Raw genomic sequence first — 20,990 nt, 5'->3', positions numbered from 1 at the left:
CCCGTCACAAAGGGAGAAGAGAGTGGGCTGGTGGCTCACATCTGTAATCCTAGCTACTTGGGAGGCTGAGATCAGGATCACAGTTCCAGGCCAGCCCAGGCAAATAGTTCGAGGGATCTCATCTCCCAAATAACCAGAGCAAAATGGACTGGAGGTGTGGCTTAAGCGGTAGTCTACTTTGCAAGTGGGAAGCCAAACTCTAGAGCCACCAAAAAAAAAAAAAAAAAAAAAAAAAAAAGGGAAGAGAGAGTGAAGCGCAGGGGCGCTAACAGCCCAACCCAGAGGTCCACAACGTCTCATGTCCCGCCCCCCGGTATCGCAAAGTCACCAATCAGCGAGCGAGCCTGTCCATGACGCTATCTTCCCGCGCCGAAGTGGGCGGTGGCGGCTACGTTTCCTCCTGTCAGGGCCAGGACGCAGATGCTATGGGCAGCCAGGAGGTGCTGGGCCAGGCGGCCCGGCTGGCCTCCTCCGGTCTCCTCCTGCAGGTACTTTCTGTTCTACCGGCTTTACCCCGTGCCGCAGCCAGGGTTAGGTGGGGACACGCTCTAGGACCCTCGAGACCCCGCTCTGGGGCAGCCCCGACGTGGACCCCGGCTGTGGAGGAGGGTCAGCAGAGACCATGGTGGCGGTGAGGGGGCGCCTGAGCTAGAAGTTGGGAACCGGCGGTCAGAGTCTTGACTGAGTGACTGCAAACAAGCCATTTTCTTTCTGAGCACTTTATTTCCCATATGGCAATGGGAGAGAATTCAGGCAAGTGGCTGAGGCAGGAGACATTTCATGTTCGGGAATCTGATTTTTTTAAGGCAAGAGATTCGTTTTCTCCATGTCCCACCCTTGAGCCTCAAACACTTTCCTTGAACTTGACTCTCCAACTAAGAGACCGTATGGCACAGGGATCCTGGCTCAGGCAGGCCTGCGTTGGCACCGTGTACTTGCTGCAGCACCCAGAACAACTGACTCCACGTGCTTCTTGAAAAAATGAGGGTAATGATAGTATCTAATTCAGAAGGTAGTGACAAGGGTTGTGATCGTTTGAATAAATGCACTTAATGCAGTACCCATATCTTAGTGTGTACTTAATAAACATTAGCTGTGCCAGGCACCGGTGGCTCATCCCTGTAATCCTGGCTACTTGGGAGACCAGCCAGGCGAGTAGTTAGTGAGACATCATCTCCAAAACAACCAGAGCAAAATGAACTCAGGCATAGCTCAAGCAGCAGGGCACTTGCTTTTGCAAGCAGGAAGCCTTGAGTTCAGATCCCAGTCCCACCAAACAAACAAACAAAAAGTTGAATGTATCTTCTTTCTGTGTGCCCTTGGAAAATTTGCTCTTGCTTGGCTCTAATTTTTTGATACATGCCAGTTCATCCAAATGGTATCTAAGGATTATTTCAACCCTAGGAACTGGTTATTCCAAGCCAAGTGGCTCATTTCTCTATGTCTTACTCTAGAGCAATTTTTCCCCCCAAATCCTGAATTTATCCTCCTCATTATTTTAGGCACACAGAGATTAGGAGAAAGACTTGGACTCTAGTTTGGACCTTGTCAATTTGCTAGATACCTGCCTTTGAGAAGATTGCTTGACTTCTCTGAGCATTACTTTCCTCCACCTTAAATGAGAACATTCATGCAACCTCACAGAGTCATTAAGAAGATTAGATGAAATCATGCCTGTCAAATGCCTGGCACTTAACCTTTATGGAGTCAAAGGTGACCTAATGAATAGCTAATGAATGTTAGCTATTTTTATTAGGATAATATGTTTTTAAATAGTCAGTGTAAGGATGAAATGAGGTAGTCTACATAAAGTGTGTAAAAAAATGCCTTGCACACACTATATGCTATGCTGTTAACCAACCTTTACCTAACCCTAAGTTTACCTAGTTGTTTGTTTTTCAGTTCCACAGCATAAATAACTGTTCAATGCTTTACCCAAAAAGTTGATTTTTTTTCCAGCTGCTTTTTTTTTTTTTTCTTTTTTGCAGTGCTGGGGTTTGAACTCAGGGCCTTCACTGTGAGCCCCTCCACCAGCCCTATTTTTCTGGTGGATTTTTTTCAAGATAGGTTCTTGCTAACTATTTTCCTAGGCTGGCTTAGAACCTCAATCCTCCTGATCTCTGCCTTCTGAGTAGCTAGGATTACAGGCGTGAGCCAATGGCACCCAGCTAATTTTTTCCAACTTTGATAATACATTATTACATCGATTGGCTCATAAGAAGACAGAAGACTGGGAGTCAGGTGGCCTATCTGTAGAGTCAAGCTAGGTTATTTGCTTGCTGTGTGACATTAGGTATATCACCCTGAGTCTTACTTGTTACTTCTGCATTTTCCTAGTTTTTGAAAGTCAATTAGCAAATGTGACAGAGCATTTTTAAACTGTGTTTCCTTTGTGAAAGTAAATGGAAATAGTGTTGCTAATAAGAGTCATTGCACTGGCAAGTACTAGTAGCTTGAGCTTCACTGGTTCACACCTTTATTTAAACCAATTAGGAGATATGTATATGGCCTGAAACATTAAATTTTTTTGAAATGATAACTTTTTTTATTTTATTATTCATATGTACATACAAGGCTTGGGTCATTTCTCCCCCCTGCCCCCCCCTTACCACCCACTCCGCCCCCTCCCTCTCCCCCCCAACCCCCTCAATACCCTCAATACTATTTTGCCCTTATCTCTAATTTTGTTGAAGAGAGAGTATAAGCAATAATAGGAAGGAACAAGTGTTTTTGCTGGTTGAGATGAGGATAGCTATACAGGGAGTTGACTCACATTAATTTCCTGTGCATATGTGTTACTTTCTAGGTTAATTCTTTTTGATCTAACCTTTTCTCTAGTTCCTGGTCCCCTTTCCCTGTTGGCCTCAGTTGCTTTTAAGGTATCTGCTTTAGTTTCTCTGCGTTAAGGGCAACAAATGCTAGCTAATTTTGTAGGTGTCTTACATATCCTCACCCCTCCCTTGTGTGCTTTCGCTTTTATCACGTGCTCAAAGTCCAATCCCCTTGTTGTGTTTGCCCTTGATCTAATGTCTGCATATGAGGGAGAACATACGATTTTTGGTCTTTTGGGCCAGGCTAACCTCACTCAGAATGATGTTCTCCAATTCCATCCATTTACCAGCGAATGATAACATTTCGTTCTTCTTCATGGCTGCATAAAATTCCATTGTGTATAGATACCACATTTTCTTAATCCATTCATCAGTGGTAGGGCATCTTGGCTGTTTCCATAACTTGGCTATTGTGACTAGTGCTGCAATAAACATGGGTGTGCAGGTGCCTCTGGAGTAACCTGTGTCACAGTCTTTTGGGTATATCCCCAAGAGTGGTATTGCTGGATCAATGTTTAGCTTTTTAAGTAGCCTCCAAATTTTTTTCCAGACTGGTTGTACTAGTTTACATTCCCACCAGCAGTGTAAGAGGGTTCCTTTTCCCCGAATCCTCACCAACACCTGTTGTTGGTGGTGTTGCTAATGATGGCTGTTCTAACAGGGGTGAGGTGGAATCTTAGTGTGGTTTTAATTTGCATTTCCTTTATTGCTAGAGATGGTGAGCATTTTTTCATGTGTTTTTTGGCCATTTGAATTTCTTCTTTTGAGAACGTTCTGTTTAGTTCACTTGCCCATTTCTTTATTGGTTCATTAGTTTTGGGACAATTTAGTTTTTTAAGTTCCCTATATATTCTGGTTATCAGTTCTTTGTCTGATGTGTAGCTGGCAAATATTTTCTCCCACTCTGTGGGTGTTCTCTTCAGTTTAGAGACCATTTATTTTGATGAACAGAAGCTTTTTAGTTTTATGAGGTCCCATTTATCTATGCTATCTCTTAGTTGCTGTGCTGCTGGGGTTTTGTTGAGAAAGTTCTTACCTATACCTACTAACTCCAGAGTATTTCCTACTCTTTCCTATATCAACTTTAGAGTTTGTTCTCTGATATTAAGATCCTTGATCCATTTTGAGTTAATATTGGTATAGGGTGATATACATGGATCTAATTTCAGTTTTTTGCAGACTGCTAATCAGTTTTCCCAGCAGTTTTTGTTGAAGAGGCTGCTATTTCTCCATCGTATATTTTTAGCTCCTTTTTCAAAGACAAGTTGGTTAAAGTTGTGTGGCTTCATATCTGGGTCCTCTATTCTGTTCCACTGGTCTTCATGTCTGTTTTTGTGCCAGTACCATGCTGTTTTTATTGAAATGATAACTTTAAAGTTAACATAAATGTGTGGACATGGATTTTTGAAAATAGCCATAAAATTTTGGTTTCTTGAGGTTTTTTTTTCCTATTTATTTATTTATTGGTGGTACTGGGGTTTGAACTCAGGGCTTTATGCTTATTATGCAGGCAGTCTACCACTTGAGCCACTCTACCAGCCTGCTTGAGTGTTTTAATTCACTCTTGTATGCTTCCTTAAGTCACAATGCCAATACTTCAGGTAACTTTCCAATTACACTTTATTATACAAGAATTTGAGTTGGATGGGGTGGCTCCCACCTATAATCCCAGATACTTAGGAGGCAGAGATCAGGAAGATTTCCATTAGAGGCCAGTTTTGGCAAAAAATTCTCCAGACCCCCATCTCAACCAATAAAAGCAGGCCACAGTGGCACACACCTGTCATCCCAGTTATACAGGAAGTATAAATAGGAGGATTGTCATCAAATGAGACCCTATATGAAAAATAACTAAAGCAAAAGGGTCTGTGGACATGACTCAAGTGGTCGAGTGCCTGCCTAGGAAGCACAGGGTGACAAGTCTAAGAGCTAAATGGTAAGTTGAGACTCTTAGCCAAATATTTTCTCTAGTAAGGGCTTCGTTAATTGGTTCCAAGCCTCTAACACTGAGTACAGAATTTGGCATGTATGCATGTATCTTCATGTTTCTAAGAGGCTACAGAGCTTTCATCAAAACTCTCAAAAGGTCACCTTTGACTCCATAAAGGTTAAGATGATGATAATCTTAAAGTGCCACTCTGTGACACTTTAGGGACAATGTTAATGGCCCAGATATTTTCAGACCATATGTACTTTAACTGAATCCTCCAAAGTGCAGCTGTTCACAGATAGTTCTGAAAATTGCTTAACACAGAAGTGATTTTTCATTTGTTGCTGGGGTGCAGGGGGAGTCAGTAAGTGAGACTTGCATCTTATCCAGCATTTCCATTTGGCAGCCCATTTAATTGCAGCCTTCTTATTCTCTTGTGTCTCATGAGAAGAATTCTTTGTTTAGGTGGTTTTCTTGAGTTGACAGGTTTGAAAGTCTCAGGATATGTCGCTGTCAAATGACAATAGGGACTTTGTCTCCCCACTCACATTTTATATTATTATTGCAGTTATTATTTAAAAGACGTGCCAGCTCCTCTCTAGAAAGGGGACAAATATTAAATAAAGAAATACAGCATTTTCTGTTTTCTAATTGAGAAAAGCACATTTCAAGGTGATTAAATGTCATTCTTGGAATCCCTAGAAATTACCAGGCAGAGAAGAAGGAGAAATTAGACTCTATGATTCCTAATGAGTCTGCTGTACCCTGCAGGCTCTCACTTGCTTAGTGTGTGCTATTTCTAAACAGGCTGGAGACTTTTTGTTAGATAGTTGGGCAATATAAACCATTAATACAATTCTCTTTCTGCCTCCTGGAATGCTTGACTTTGAACCTGAAGAAACTCACTGAATCTGTTGAAGCCTCTCTTTTCTCATCAGTAAATTAGGGAGATTCCCAGGTGCCTTCCTGGGTTCTTTGGCCAGTGCACAGGACTGCAGGGAATGAAATTTAAGTAGAAAGGCAAACAAGTTGAATGTGTTAGAGGAGAGTCTCAGTGGCAAAGCTACTGTGTGTCATTACATCACATTAGGAAAACAGCCATATTGTCCTCATTTCAGCAAATATTCCTAACAGAATTTATTATTAAATGTTTTTCTTTTTCTACAGGTGATGTTTCGATTAATCACCTTTGTCTTGAATGCATTTATTCTCCGCTTCCTATCAAAGGAAATCATTGGTGTAGTAAATGTAAGGTAAGAGGAGATGCACTCTGGCCTGTCCATAGCTCACATTCCTAATCATATTTTTTTAGAACATACCTGTGTGTTGCCTTTTGTTTCTAGAAGCATAGATCTTTACCAGAAGCAGAGTGTTTTAGCAGGGGCTGAGGAAAAGTGTGCAAGGATGGGGGATGAGCGGGCGACATTGCTTTTAATGGACCCATGGAGTGTTTTCCATTAGCAGCCTCTAAATGCACATTTCTCTGCCATCTGTTCTGGTTTTCCTGCTCTTAGAACCCAGGAGGAGAGTGGGAGTAATTCATCACAAACTCCATTTCAGGTATAATCCTGTGTTCTTGTCCTGCTGGCAGTGAAGGAAGCAGGAATTCTGTAGTTTGTGAAGATGTACTTCATAATTGTAGGGTTGGAACAGCCACCTTTCTTTCTCAGTGACTTTATAGTTGGGATATGGTAACTGGGATCAGAGCTTGAATTCCTGTCTTCAGTTCCTTGGAGGCTCTTGGAAAGCTGATTTGCTTTGTCTTTTAGACTCAGCTTGTTTCTTCTCTCTTTTCTTTTTAAGGACACCCACACATATTTTGTATTCACAAATGTCACAAAAGTATATCAATTGATGTAAGTGCTCATAATAGCTTAGCTTCTTAGGTGTTTATTCATGTCTTAATAAGCAAGACAGTATGTTCTAGACAGCATTTCATGTCAGATGTTTACCAAATACATGCTCTTGGCTCTGAGAACAGAGCCAAGTGGCAGTTCTTAAGCTTTGGTTGGCAAAGGGATCATCTTGGAGCTTTTGCACTGAAGAAGGACCCAGGAATATGCATTTTTACAAGCTTCACAGGTGATTTTGAAGCAGCAGCCATACTTTGAGAAATGCTATCTTAAAAGCAGAAAGGAAGAAAGACAAATCTTAGAATGCTCAGATTTTTCTCCCCATATTGTATCTCCCAGATTGACAGGTGCCTGCCTTGACAGCCCTGGCCTGGCCTGGCCTGTCCCTGCATAAGGTATGGCTCCATCTCCTCATTTGCAATGTTGGACAGAGGCACTGTGGAACAGGGTGATCCTTGGACACTTCAGAGACCTTAACTCTGAGACATTCCTACTCTGGCTTCATGTGGGCCACTGACTTGAATCAGGGTAGTCTCAGTTGCTCTTCGAGGTGCAGGAAGGCTTATCCAGGTGCCACCCATCTGTGAGGTACTCAGGCAAGCCTTGCTGAGCTGGGTTGCAACAGCCTCTGTAATAGCTGTCAGTTTGTCCTGAGATTCTTTTGGCCAGCATCTCTATGCAACAGAGCTTCAGCTTCTCTCATAGGGGCTATAGGGTCACTTGTCTTACTGTGATTGCTGTGTGGGTTGATAAGCTTGTCATTTTCTCTCCCTTTTGGTCAGGACCACACCCCTGGATCAGTTTTTATGCTCTGTAGATACACATACTCAGATGTGCTTGTTTGGTTCCTAACTATGTTACTCACATGAATCAGACTGGGAGTGGGAGAGAGCCTATAAGAGCCCATTACCCTTTACCTCACCACCAGTAATTTGTGACCAAGATCTTTTCTCATCCCTGTTGCTGGAAAAACGCAAGAAGTTCAATCTCTAAAACAAAACAAAACAAAAATAAAAACTGGAGGCCTTACTGATTACTCCTATTCCTTCACAGACTGACACTGCTTTACTCAACCACCATATTCCTGGCCAGAGAAGCCTTCCGCAGAGCATGTCTGAGTGGGGGCACCCAGCGGGACTGGAGACAGACCCTCAACCTGCTGTGGCTAACGTGAGTTGTGCTTTGGCAGGAGATAAGTTTCAAGTAGGCTAGTGTAGTGAGTTGTGTGAATGAAATGGCAGCACCTGTCTAAAGCTGAATCGTCTCCAGGTTCAGTTTTGCAGTGAGTTTCTGGGGGTTGGGTGGATGGCAGGAAGGGGAGCTTCTTGGTTTGTTTTCTTTCTGGATGTCCAGGAGCTGGGAGTTGGTTCTGGCTGAGAGTCCCTGAGCAAAGTTTCTATCCCTGGTATTATCATCTTTGGAGGTTGTTTTTGCAGTTCTTGATAACTGGTCTCGGACCCACCTGTCCTGTCTTTTTTATTCCTAATGTTTTTGCCCTATACTATCTTTGAGCTTTTACCAACAACTTAGTATTTTTGAAAGTCTTTTAAGGGTTTCATTACATCTTCATCAATTTTATTATGTGATTTCAATTTTGAGCCTTTTAGAATATTCTTGAAGACTAAGCACATAGCTAAAAATGAAAATGGCTTGCTTTTCTGCTGCTAGATCCCCAAAGGGAGGACTGGAGGTTGAGGTTGTTTCCCAGTGCTGTCCTTGTATAACTCTCTATTGCTTCACAGAAATGACTGTCATAAGGGCTGGTAGGTGTTCATTATCTTAGAGAAATCACTGTCAGCTACTCAGTCTTATTTAAGTGCTGTGTGATACACATGTGAAAGGATCCTGTGTAGTGGACTATTTGTTATTTGGAGTACAAGAATCAGCTGTATAGTGCCTGTCTATCTTTCTAAGCACAGCATTCTAAGAAAATGCTATTAGCATTTTATTTCTGAGAATTTTGCTTACTGAGTTAGTATAAACTGGATAGGAGTATAGGCTCCTATCCAGTTTATATTAGTTAGGATTGGGTCCTGCTTCTTCTCTTGACTACATATTCATGATCTTGGCCAAATTACCCAGTCCCTGTCAGCCTCTGTTTCCTCATCTTTTTTTTTTTTTTTCCAGGCTGGTAGTGATTTCTTTTTCTTTCTTTTTTTTTTTTTTTATTTTATTATTCATATGTGCATACAAGGCTTGGGTCATTTCTCCTCCCTGCCCCCATGTTTCCTCATCTTCTGAATGAGATAATGACCAAGGAACATTGTGAGGTGTCAGTAAGATAAAGGGTTTGAATTATAATGCCAGGCATGTAGATTGTGTCCACATTATCTACTAATAGCTACTTGTGATAGTTGTTTTTATTATGACTTTTTTCTGCACAATGTTACTATTTTAATGTATATTTCTTTTAAAATTTGGTGTATTAAATAACATTTTTGCCACATTCTAGAGTCCCCTTGGGTGTGCTTTGGTCCTTATTCCTGGGCTGGATCTGGTTGCAATTGCTTGAAGTGCCTGATCCAAATGTGGTCTCCCACTATGGAACTGGAGTGGTGCTGTTTGGTTTCTCAGCAGTGGTGGAACTTCTAGGAGAGCCCTTCTGGGTCATGGCACATGCACATATGTTCGTCAAGCTCAAGGTCAGTGTGCTTTCTGTGAATGGGAAATGCAAAGATAAGGGAAAGCAAGGTTTTTGTTTTGTTTTATTTTTTAATGTTTTTACTGGAGAGAATGATTTTTCCAGACATGGAAAAAGGTAACATGCTGGGTTAAGTTCATTCATTTATCAGTGGTCTGAACTAAAGTTTATCTCTGCTAAGTGGGGCGTGGTGGTCCGTGCCTGTAATCCCAGCACTCAGGAGGCTGAGGCAGGAGGATCATGAGTTTGAGGCAGTCTGGTCTACATAGTGATTTTGAGGACAGCCTGGCTACATAGTGAGACTGTATCTCAGAAAACAACCAAAGGATCTTACTTAGTTGAAAACTAATGACTTTTCATCTTTTTTCCTCTTTATCTTTTGAAATACATTATTTAATACATGCAAAAACATATATGTAGCATGTGGAAATCTTAAAGCATAACATGCTGAAGATGCATGAACCTACCACTCAACCCAAGAAGTAAAGCATTACTTATGTTTATGTCCGACCATGCCCTACCCCCATCTCCACCGTAACCCCCACCCCAGATTTTCTGTTTGTCATTCCTCTGCATCTTTACTTTTTGATAATATCTGTAAAGTGCACCTTTACCATGTGTTGCAGGTAATTGCTGAGAGCCTGTCAATTATCCTCAGGAGTCTCCTGATAGCTTTTCTTGTTCTGTGGTTGCCTCATTGGGGACTGTTCATTTTTTCTTTGGCTCAGGTAAGAGTCATGATTTTTAATTTTATATACAATGTATATTTCTTTATCTCTTTTTTTTCTTCTTAACACTACTATGTGTTTGATATTCACATTATTCATGCCTGTGGGGAAGGCTGGAAACTATAGAAGGCTGGCCTTGCCATTGATTCTCCTCTGGCTGCCATATCCATCCTGTTCCACACAATGATACCACTGGTGACCTCAGGGACCTGGGGAGAACCAAACACTCAGCTGCATTGTCAACCATCAAAAACTCCTTTTAGACATTCTGTGGGCAGGCTTGTATCAAATTGATTATCTGGTAGTCTTATGGAGGAGAAAAATAAAAAAACTAAGAAAAAAACCAAAACAGTAAGGGGGTGGAGTGGGAATCAATTTGCATGTGTATTATTTTCCCTGAATTTCAATCAGTTGTTTGCAGAATAGGAGGAAACTCTGCCAAGCCTGTTTTAAACTTAGATCAAAATCTTACATAATTCAGAGAAAATGAATCAAGTCAGAGCAGGTACATTTTCAGTTTTAGCAGTTTTTTTTCACTTCCACCTTATATTCTATTTCTAGAATGAAACCTAACATCAGATACTTACCAGAACATTTTACAGTACAAAGCAGTTTGTAGTTTTTTTTTTTTTTTAAGACAGCATATCATATGCAGCCTAGGCTTGTCTTGGACTTGAAATCTTCCTACTCAGCCTTCCAAGTGTGGGAATTACAAGTGTTCACCACCATGCCTGGCTCCAGTTTGTAGTTTTTATTAATGTATGAAAGACAAATTAAGAAGCTGCTTAATAATGATTTATGTGAATTTTTTTCTTGTGCTCTAGACAAAAACTACAGATATTTTTATAGAACACAGAAGAGCTAGATTTAAAACAAAATGACATAAGAATGAGAATGCCTATAAAAGCAGTTTGCAAACAGTTACATAATTTAGAGAAGTTATTTATGATTTTTTTTTGCCCATTTTATTGGATCTAGAGCTACAGTTCTCATCATTTGTCATTGTTTTTATGCACTTTCTCTTGTAGGTGGTTGGTTCTTTTTTGTTTTAACTCGGGGCCCCATGTTTGCTAGACAGGTGCTCTTACCACTTGAGCTACTTTGTCTGCCCCTGGTTGGTTCTTCTTGAGAAAGGTGCTGTATTATGAGTTTCTGATTGTCATAGCTGCTATCCAGGATACATGTTGGGTTGTTGTTCAGCAAGGCTAATTCTGCATTTATTTGCTTCCTTACTATAAGACTTCTGAAAACTCTTATCTGGAACAGTCACTGTCAGTGTCTGTATGAGAGGTCTAAGACCCAGCAATACCTTATAGCAGCAGATGAACCCCATCCAGGTTACTGGGATTCCTCCTTATCACACTTGCTTCCAAGTTCTTCCTTAAACTGGCCCTTCATCCTGTAGCATCATATGTCAAATAAAAGGCTAACTTCAGAATAAAGAACTCTTATAATGTCACAATTAAAAGACAAACCACTCTACTAAAAAGTGGGCAATGGATTTAAAAAGACATTTTTCCAAAGAAGAAATGACCAATAAGCACAGGAAAAATTGCTTAATGTCAGTAGGGAAGTGCAAATCAAAACCACAGTGAGGTACCACTTCAAACCCATTAAGATGGTTATCATTTTTTTTATTCATTTATTCATACATGCATACATTGTTTGGGCCTTCCCCCCCATCCCCTCCTCCCCCCCCACCCTCCCCCACTTCCAGGCAGAATCTGTTCTGCCCTTATCTCTAATTTTAAGATGATTATCATTTTAAAAAAATAGAAAATAATAAGTGTTGGTAGGATATGCAGAAATTGGAACTCTAGTTTCATGTAAAATGTGTATGTAGCTGCTGTGAAAAACAGTATGGCAGCTCCTCAAGAAGTTAAACAGGAATATCATGATCCAGCAATTCCACTCCCAAGTATATATACTGAAGAGAACTGAAAACAAATGTTCAATAAAAATTTGTACATCAGTGTTCATAAAGCCATCCATAATGTACAAAAAGCAGAAACAACCCAAATGTTCATCAACTAATGAATGAATAAGCAAAATGTGGTATATCTGTACAACAAAATGTTAGCCATAAAAGTGAAATACTGATACATACTACAACATAGATGAACTTTGAATATTTTATACTAAGTGAAAGAAGTCAGGCACAGAAGGCCATATATTAGCCGGGCACTGGTGGCTCATTCCTATAATCCTAGCTACTCAGGAGACAGAGATCAGAAGGATCTCTGTTCAAAGCCAGTCTAGGCAAATAGTTCATGAGACTATCTTGAAAATATCCAACACAAAAAAACAGGACTGGTGGAGTGGCTTCAAGTGGTAGAGAGCCTGCCTAGCAAGTGTGAGGTCTTAACTTCAAGCCCTAGTAACTATCAAAAAAACAAATAAAAATAAGGCCACATATTACATGATTCCATTAATATGCAATGTCTAGGTTAGGCAAGTCCATGCAGACAGAATGCAGATTAGTGTTGGCTAAGAGCTGGGGGAATGGGCAGTAACTGCTTAATGGGTATAGAGTTACCTTTTGGGGTGATGAAAATATTCTGGAATTAGATAGTATGTGGTTGCACAACAGTGTGAATGTACTAAAAGCCACTGAATTATGCACTTAAAATAGTTTAAATGGTGACTTTTATTATGTAATTTTTTTCCTCAATAAAAAGTGGTGAAGGATCATATGGTTGTGATTCCATGCCTTAAGATTGCCTATAGGTTGTTCTTGTTTTCCCAAAGCCCTGGTCAGCAGCAAAGTCAGGAGAGGCAGAGAAGGGCACTTATCACAAGACATTGGCACTGGGTTTTCTTTTCTTTTTCTTTTTCTTTTTTGCAGTACTGGGGTTTGAACTCAGGGCCTATACCTTGAGCCACTCTACCAGCCCTTTTTTTGTGATGGGATTTTTCAAGATATGGTATTGTGAACTCTTTGCCTGGGCTGGCTTCGAACCTGGATCTTCCTGACCTCTTGCCTCCTAAGTAGCTAAGATTACAGGTGTGAGCCACTAACACTCAGTGGCACTGAGTTTTATAAGGGTTTGAGGCCTGAAAGAAGTAAACTGCTGGTTGTGATTGATGGGCTCAGACTTCAGGCATGGTTGGGAGTGGCAAGCAGAGGAGCCTAAACCTACCAAACTGCCTCTTTTTTCTCCTTGCCAATGTGCCTTTGACAGGAGCAGCCTTGGCATGGCTAAGTTGAAAATGGGGCCTGGAGGTCCCAGTTCTTGCGCTAGTATGTGCTGCCATTCTCAAGAGGGAAATAGGTTAGAAGTGTGATTGTAAAAAGGGACCCTTTTGGATACTCCTGTCCATCCTGTGAACAAAAGCCTGGCTGCTGTTCCATGCCAGAAGTCATTCTTTATCCCAGATGGGTGGAGAGGAAGGTGGGTCCCCCTTATCACTCCACCCTTTCCTCCTCCATCCTAGAGTAGCTCTTGTCCTGCCCATGCTCTGGGCAGAGAGGAGAGAGCCAGTACTTAGTTCTGCTTTGTAATCGTAAATGTCACAGGTTTCCGGGGTTTGTGGGAAATCTACAGTCCTAGATGGTATCAAGTTCCTGGCTATCAACACAGTCAGGGAACCTGGATCTTCATAGTATGCTGGGTAGGTGGGAAAGCTGTTCCTTTGGCCAAATACAAATCTTGCAAGAACTTACCTGACCTTGTGGCAATTGAGCTAATGGCCATCTATCATGGAAATGATGTTCTTCCAGGTAAGTGAAGTATTTGCCTTGGGATGCTGCAGTGGAACTGGGGCTAAGTGAATTGTGCTCTTTTCCAGAGGGTGAGGCACCTCAATAGAAAGTACTGTTAATTAAAGCAGTTCTATTTCTCGATTGGCCTTTTAGGTTAAATTTATCAATATATCATAATTATGCCTATAGTAAAACAATTTAATTTCAGCCCATTATTTTCTTTTTTCAGCTTTTCTATACTGCAGTTCTGGTGCTGTGCTATGTTATTTATTTTGCGAAGTTACTGAGTTCCCCAGAATCAGCCAAACAACAGACTCTTCCTGTCTCCAGAATAACAGATCTGTTGCCCAATATTACAAGAAGTGGAGTGAGTAATGCATTTTGTCTCATCATTTTAATCATAGATGATGGTTATCCTTGAGAGATAGAAACTGCAACTCATTTATTGTTATAGTAGAAAAGATATATATTTTTTTTCTTTTTTTTTTGGTAGTGCTGGGGTTTGAACTCAGGGCTTCCTGCTTGCAAAACAGACACTCTACTGCTTGAGCTACACCTCTAGCCTGTTTTGCTCTGGTTATTTTGGAGATGGGGTCTTGAGAACTATTTGCCTGGGCTGGCCTCAAACCATGATCCTCCCAATCTCTGCCTCCCAAGTATCTAGAATTATAGGCATGAGTCACTGGTGCCCAGTGGAAAGATACTTTTAAAGCCTGTGTTCACTGAGTGCTTGCTATGTGCTAGGATAGGGTTTCAAAATCTTAGCACCGGTGACATTTTGAGCTGGACAGTTATTTGTTGTAGGGACTGTCATGTGCATTGTAGAATGTTTAGCAGCATCTTGGGCCTCTATCCACTAAATACCAGTTGCAAACTCTCCCCTAGTTTAACGCCCAGAAACATCTCCAGACACTGCCAAACGTCCCCTGGGTGCAAAATTGTCCCCCTAGTTAAGAAGTACTGCTCTAGGCCCTATGCCAAATGCTTTACACATTTTATTTGGTGTTTACAACAACTCTGAGAGGCTGATATTGTCACTATTTCTACTGTAGGGTTGAGGAGCTAAAGCTTAGCCAATAAATACCTACCCAAGGTGAGGTTCAGAGCTAGAATAAGAACCTGGAGGGGCTCAAATGTCAGCAGAGCATAGAGTAATCACTATGATCTGTTTCTCTTCTGCTCTGTTTTTTGTTTTTCCTTGGACTGACCTCTGGCATGAGAAGTCCAGAGTTCTGAGACAGCAGGGATAGTGCCCAGTGGTATGTTTGTTTGTTTGAAAAGGGGTCTCGCTATATAGCCTTGGCAGACCTTGAACTTGCTATACAGCCCAGGATGGCCTTGAATTCCTGATACTCCTACCTCAGCCTTCTGAGTGCTGGAATCACAGGCATGTGCCACCATGCACAGCTCCCAATGGTTTCTTTATGCAGGTGTGAGGCCAGTCTTCTATGCAGTCCATATTCCCATTGAGACTACTGAAGGTGTTAGATGCTGATGTCTGGGAGTGAAGCATAATCTCTTCTGTCCAGCTCCTCCACTGTCAGGCTGTTTGCCTTGTATTTCCTGGCACTGGTGAAGTCTGTGCTGCTGTCCATGGCCTGGAGTCATACACAGATGATAAATCACACTGCCTTCTCTCAGGTGTGCTGTGAACTGCTCCTCCTGGGCACGTTCCCTTTTCTTCATGCTTGTTTGCTTGCTAGATGGTGGTTTACTTCTTGTGGAAAGGCACCACTGGACTTCTCCTTATTCCTCTTTTGTGATTACTTGATAAAATAGCTAAATATGTGGCACTTAAGTCTCAGAACTTGTGGAATCCTGTTACACAGCTTTTCAATAAAAACTAGATATTTTTTGTCAAAGCCAGATATATTCTCAGTTGTTAACAAAGATTTATCCATTCTGATCAGCTGTCCCTTACCTAACCCAAATCAGTATGACAGTTTTGGATACCACTGTGCTGCATCTGCAGGCCTAGATGGTTAGGACTCTAGATCACTTTTTCCTGGAGCTCTGCCAGCTGCTTACAGAACAGGTCTGAGTGTGGAAAAGTCCCTCCTCCTGTGAGGGCTCCCAGTGTTTCAATTTCACCAAGCCTGGCCATATTTTCATAGTGGGCCAGACCCTGTGCCCAGCAGTGTTTTGGATTATTAATACTAGAAAAGAGAGAAGGTAATGAAAAGAGTCTGTCCAGTTGTTTATTAAACACTATCATGGACTCAAATCTCTGAACTTCAGTTTCTTTAAAGAAATGAAGATAATCTGTAGAGAGGAAAAAAGAAATGGGGATAATATGTTAAATGGGGATAATAATAATAATCCACCCCACCTGATGTTGAGAGCCTGATGAGATGGAGCATGTAGGTGCTTAATTCTGTGGCCTGGCACAAGTGGATATCATAAGTGATAGTTGATCTTGTCACTACCTTCACACTGCTACTCTGAGAGCATAGCTAGCTCTGCTGGAGCGCCTCAGCAAGGCCAACATTGTTTAATCTGGCAATCTACCCTGAAAGTACCCTGCCTGCACTGCTGGGACAGAGCCCTCAATCCTGAGGATGTTGTCCCCATGCTTGGAGCTATCTGGGACACAGACATGCTGAGGAGGTGATTTCTGGGTCTCAGGGAGTTCCCTGTAGGTTCGGGAGGCAAAAGGGATAAATCTGAAACCTGAAGGGCTCTCTCTGTAGACCTCAGAGTCTTTTCTTTTCTTTCTTTCTTTTTTTTTTTTTTTTTTGAGATGAGGTCTTGTGTGTGCCCAGGCTGGTCTCAAACTCCTAGTCTCAAGTGATTTTCTTGCCTCCTGAGTAGCTGGGACCATAGGCATGTGCCACCATGCCTAGCTCCAGTCTTTATTTTGAAAGTGAGATTATTGGATTATTGGCTCACATAACCCATGAGTCCCATTTGAAGACTTCAGGAGTTCTATGAAAATATTAGACTTGAAAAGAGCAATTTGCAATAACTGCCATTGATTACATGCTCTGTGCCAAGCACTTTCTATGGATTTTTTTGTTTAATCTTTCTCAAATCCTATGAGATAAACACTATTGTCTTCATTTTCTTCATTTTTTGTTTTTTAAAGTATTTATTAGCATATTACAGTTGTATTGGGGGTACTTTGTTACATTTATAAAAGTGCTTACAGTATATCTTAGATTCTCCCCCTCCATTTTTCTCCTTTATCCCCTCTCCCTATTGTCTCCATTTTACAGATGAGAAAACTGAAGTCCAGAAAAGTGACTAACCCCAAGTCACATAGCTCATTTTGGACCCACATCTACCTGCTTTCTGTCGGTGGACCAATTTTAAGTCTATGTGTTTAATTTGTAAGCTATGCAGGCTTCCAAAGGAAATTGGCTTATTGCCCATGATAGTTATTTACTTAAACATTGGGAGTTCCAGATAGAACAATTATTCAGGTTTATTATTTTTAAAAGTGCAAAAAGATGAGATGGATTTCAGTGCAGTGTGTGACTTTTCCATGGGCTATATTCTTAATTTGACTCCTGGGGCTCCCTTAGGTGGTGACACATCAAGTAATGACTGTCTTTTATATTTTTTGATGCTTCTGAGTGATTAATATGAGAGACATGCTAATATTTGAGTAATGCTGGAGAATTTGTCATAGCAAGCATATATTCAGCCTGATTCTATGTTAAGTAATGCACCATGTACCCCGAGTTGGAGTACCTGTCCTCAGAACTTGCATTGTAGTAGGGAGATCAGATGTACTCAGCTCACAGTGAAGACAGTGTGTAATTAGTGCTATCAGAATAGAAGCATGGAGGAAGGACTAGTGAATTCTATTTAGGGGTATCAAGGAAGATGAAGGCTTCATGGAGGAAGCTGCTTTTGAGCTGGACCTCAATACATAGGTGAGAAGAAATAAAATATGTATGTCTGGTGGCATTTGTGAACATGTGAAGGAAAAAATTTGCTTAGCCTGTTATGTGCCCCTCATTGTGCTGAAATTGAGAATGCACAGATAACTGGGATACTTAGGTTGACTGGACAGGGAGAGGGAGAGAAAACAAAAATGGGCAGAGATTAGGGAGGGAGGTGAACCTGGCCTGCTGGGGAAGGGCTAGGTAGTAGTGGCCACAGTGCTGTGGAATTTGGGCTTAATTCAGGAACAATGGAGTGAGCCTAATAAAAGGTTTTTGAATAGCACCGTGATCTAATTGCCTATGTGAAGGAACTTACCATTACAGATTTACAGTATCTCATTTTCTCTGATTTCATCCTCATACCAGCTTCATAAGGTAGGACTTATCCCATTTTGCAGATGAGAAAACCAAGGCTTAACAAAGTTAGCTATCTTGCCTGTGCCTTTGGGCTAAGTCAACAAGCTGTAGTTTGAGCCCCAGTCTCCAAGCATGACTAAAACTTGAACCTACAATGAGAAAGATGGACTAAAGAAAAATTTAGAAGTGAAAAAAGTCAGTAGGAAGCTGTGGCAATTGTCCAGGTGAGAAGAGATGAAGACAGTGGGAGGGGCTGGAAATGGGAGGATTGACAAGTCGGGCAGAGTCAATGGCCTGGAGCTGCTGGGATAAGAAGAGGAGGTGAGAGGAAAGAATGCCGTGTGTGGTGGTGGAGGTGATGGAGGGCAGGAGCAGGACCATGCCCTCAGCGACTTACCAGTGTGGCAAGGATGCAGCTTTTCAGATCATCCTGAGTCAGAAGAGTTTGGGAAATGGAAGAATGATTCAGGTTAAAGCAGAATGAGCCTCTGAACTCTGATCCAAACCTTTTTTGGAGTTACTGCCCATCAACTTTCACCTGCAAAGTCTGTTTCTCTGTCAACATAGTGAGGCTGTGGAATGGCTTGTTAGGAGATTCCAGAGAAATTCATGTCTGTTTAGACCAACTCAGTAGTACCAACACAGCTTTGTGAAATAGATCTTGTTCACTATCCCAAATAACAAGTCCATTCTGGACAAAATGGTAAAAGTTCACAGAATTTGTTTCCTCTTTTCTACTACTTAGCAGACACCCTTTAGAAGAACCCCAATCTCAGATTGGACTTCCTACCAATGCGACCTTAATGAGCGTGTTGGTACTAGTAAGCAATGTGGCTATTACATGGGCTCATTTAAATTGAAGGTATTGGGAGAAAGGGATCCTTGAACATGAGCTTTCAGATTTGATTCATTGTCATGATTTCACTTTCCCAAAGAGCTCGATCATCTGCCCAAACTCATTCACAACCTACAAGAGCCTCATGGACAAGCTGAAACTTTTGTTTCCTTTGAAAAGAGCACGGGTACTGCTGCACAGACCCCCTCAGAGGTTTACCATGGTATGGAAGCAGGGAGCAGTATGAAAGAGAAAAGGTGCTGTGCAGACAGTGAATAGAATCAGCATCAGAGGATAAGTGGTCTACAGTGCTCCCTAGTAGTGTTAAATTGTCAGGTGCCCGTTGTTCTGGGGAAAGGAGGTGGCCTGTTTTCAACATCTTGTGGCCTAGTTTCCTCACCTGGGGAAGATTTATTGCAAGGCTAGAGTTGCCCTGGCATGTGCTCCAGGTTCAGTGATGCCCTGAAGGCAACACAGTTTGGGAGGATTCAGGTCTATCCTCCCGGTGTCTAAAGAAAAGTTTCAGAAACCCAGAAGTGGAATGGTGGCCGAAAGTTTTGCTTCCAGAGGTGCTCTAGGCTTCTTGCCCTGTCCTAAATGTTAGCCACCAGTGACATGTGGCTTTAAAGCATTTTGAAATGTGGCTAGTATGAATTGAGATGAAATACATACTGGATTTCAAAGATTTGGTATGAAAAATGTGTGAAACGTTGCTCATGTTTTTTTTTTTTTTACATTGATTGCATGTTAAAAGGATAATATTTGGGATTAAGTAAAATACATTAGAATTAGTTGGGTGTGTGGCATGTGCCTATAATCCCAGCACTCAGGAGGCTGAGATAGGAGGATTGCAAGTTGGAGGCCAGCCTAGGCTGCATAATGTGTTCCAGGTAAGCCTGGACTATGTAATAAGACCCTGTCTCAAAAAAATATTAAAATTATTTTCAACTATTTCTTTTTCTTATTCACTGTGACTACTAGAAAACTTAATGTTTCTACTGAATAACATTTCTTTCTTTCTTTTTTTTTGGTACTGAGGCTTGAATTCAGGGCCTATACCTTGAGCCACTCCACCAGCCCTTTTTTGCAAAGGGTTTTTTTTTTTTGAGATAGGGTCTTGAGAACTATTTGCCAGGGTTGACTTTGAACCTCAATCCTCCTGATCTCTGCCTCCTGAGCAGCTAGGATTACAGGTGTGAGCCACATCTCTACACAGATGAACTTTGGGCCAAGAACATAGGCCCAGGTAACCAGGGCATGTTCTAGACTTGCTCTTGAGCCCACTCCTATAGCCAAGACTCTGCTTTTGGAGAGGTGAAAGGAACTTGGCTTTTGTGATTCACTCCTCCTTACCCAAGAGCCCATTGAAATTCTACCACTCAAAAGTTACCACTTCAGATAATCAAAACTTTACAAAATGCACATATCCTAGGATTAAGGATCCAGCATCTAGACTTAACTTCTAAAATCCCAGGATTCCTGTGAGATAGAGGAGGGACCCCCAGAGGGAACTGGGGGAGGTTAACTGACTACCTCAATCTTCCATTTTATGGTCAGCTTTTTGACTTTGAGGCCACCTACCCTACCTGAGTGTTTTCTTCCTTCTTACTATCTTTGTCCTTAGGAAGTAGGCAATTTGGTGTTCCCTTGGAGTTTCAGAAGAACCATATTAGAAGCTTCGCTTTTTTCCTTTCCTTTCAATTCTGACTGGTTTACCTGACTTGGGAAGGCTGAATTTCTTTTAAACTATGTAAGTGTACCTCATATAGCTTGGGTAAAAGGTAGAATTTGTTCTGCAGCTTGGCATGCTTCAGATATTATTTTGGGGGGTGGACTCAGGCTTGAGCCATGCATCCAGGCCCAGACTTTTTTTTTTTAAGAAAGGAACTAGGCCAGATGCAGTGGCTTCAGCCAGGTTTGAAAGATCCCATCTCAACCAATGGCTGGGCATAGTGGTTCATACCTGACATCCAGCTATGCAGGGAAACACATATGGGAGGGTGGTGGTCCAGGCTGGCCCTGGGTATATAAAACAAGATGCTGCCTCAAAGATAACCAACACAAACAGGGGTTAGCAGAGTGGCTCAAATGGTTGAGCACCTGCCTGCAAGTGGGAGGCTCTGAGTTCAAACTCCAGTACTGCCACAAAAAAAAAAAAAAAAAAAAAGGAAGGAGGGAAGAGGAAGGGTGAGTTGTATGTTTTAGATGTGGTCAATGTATTT

The 20,990-nt window shown here is 41.5% G+C and overlaps 1 protein-coding gene across 1 annotated transcript in view; it reads left to right on the top strand.

Moving 5' to 3' along the window:
- Nucleotides 1-366: 366 nt before the first annotated feature.
- Rft1 (RFT1 glycolipid translocator homolog) overlaps nt 367-20,990 on the top strand; it is a 40,945-nt gene continuing 20,321 nt past the window's right edge. Inside the window, exons 1-6 of the mRNA XM_020175252.2 lie at nt 367-488; nt 5,929-6,014; nt 7,668-7,784; nt 9,067-9,256; nt 9,882-9,983; nt 13,916-14,053. Coding sequence (XP_020030841.2) covers nt 426-488; nt 5,929-6,014; nt 7,668-7,784; nt 9,067-9,256; nt 9,882-9,983; nt 13,916-14,053 — 696 coding nt within the window. The 5' untranslated portion in view covers nt 367-425. The remainder of the gene's footprint in view (nt 489-5,928; nt 6,015-7,667; nt 7,785-9,066; nt 9,257-9,881; nt 9,984-13,915; nt 14,054-20,990) is intronic.

This window comes from Castor canadensis, chromosome 10, assembly GCF_047511655.1.
Source record: "Castor canadensis chromosome 10, mCasCan1.hap1v2, whole genome shotgun sequence".
Taxonomy (NCBI): Eukaryota; Metazoa; Chordata; class Mammalia; order Rodentia; family Castoridae; genus Castor; species Castor canadensis.
Note: the sequence above shows the minus strand (reverse complement) of the source record. Positions and strands in the feature narration are given on the sequence as shown.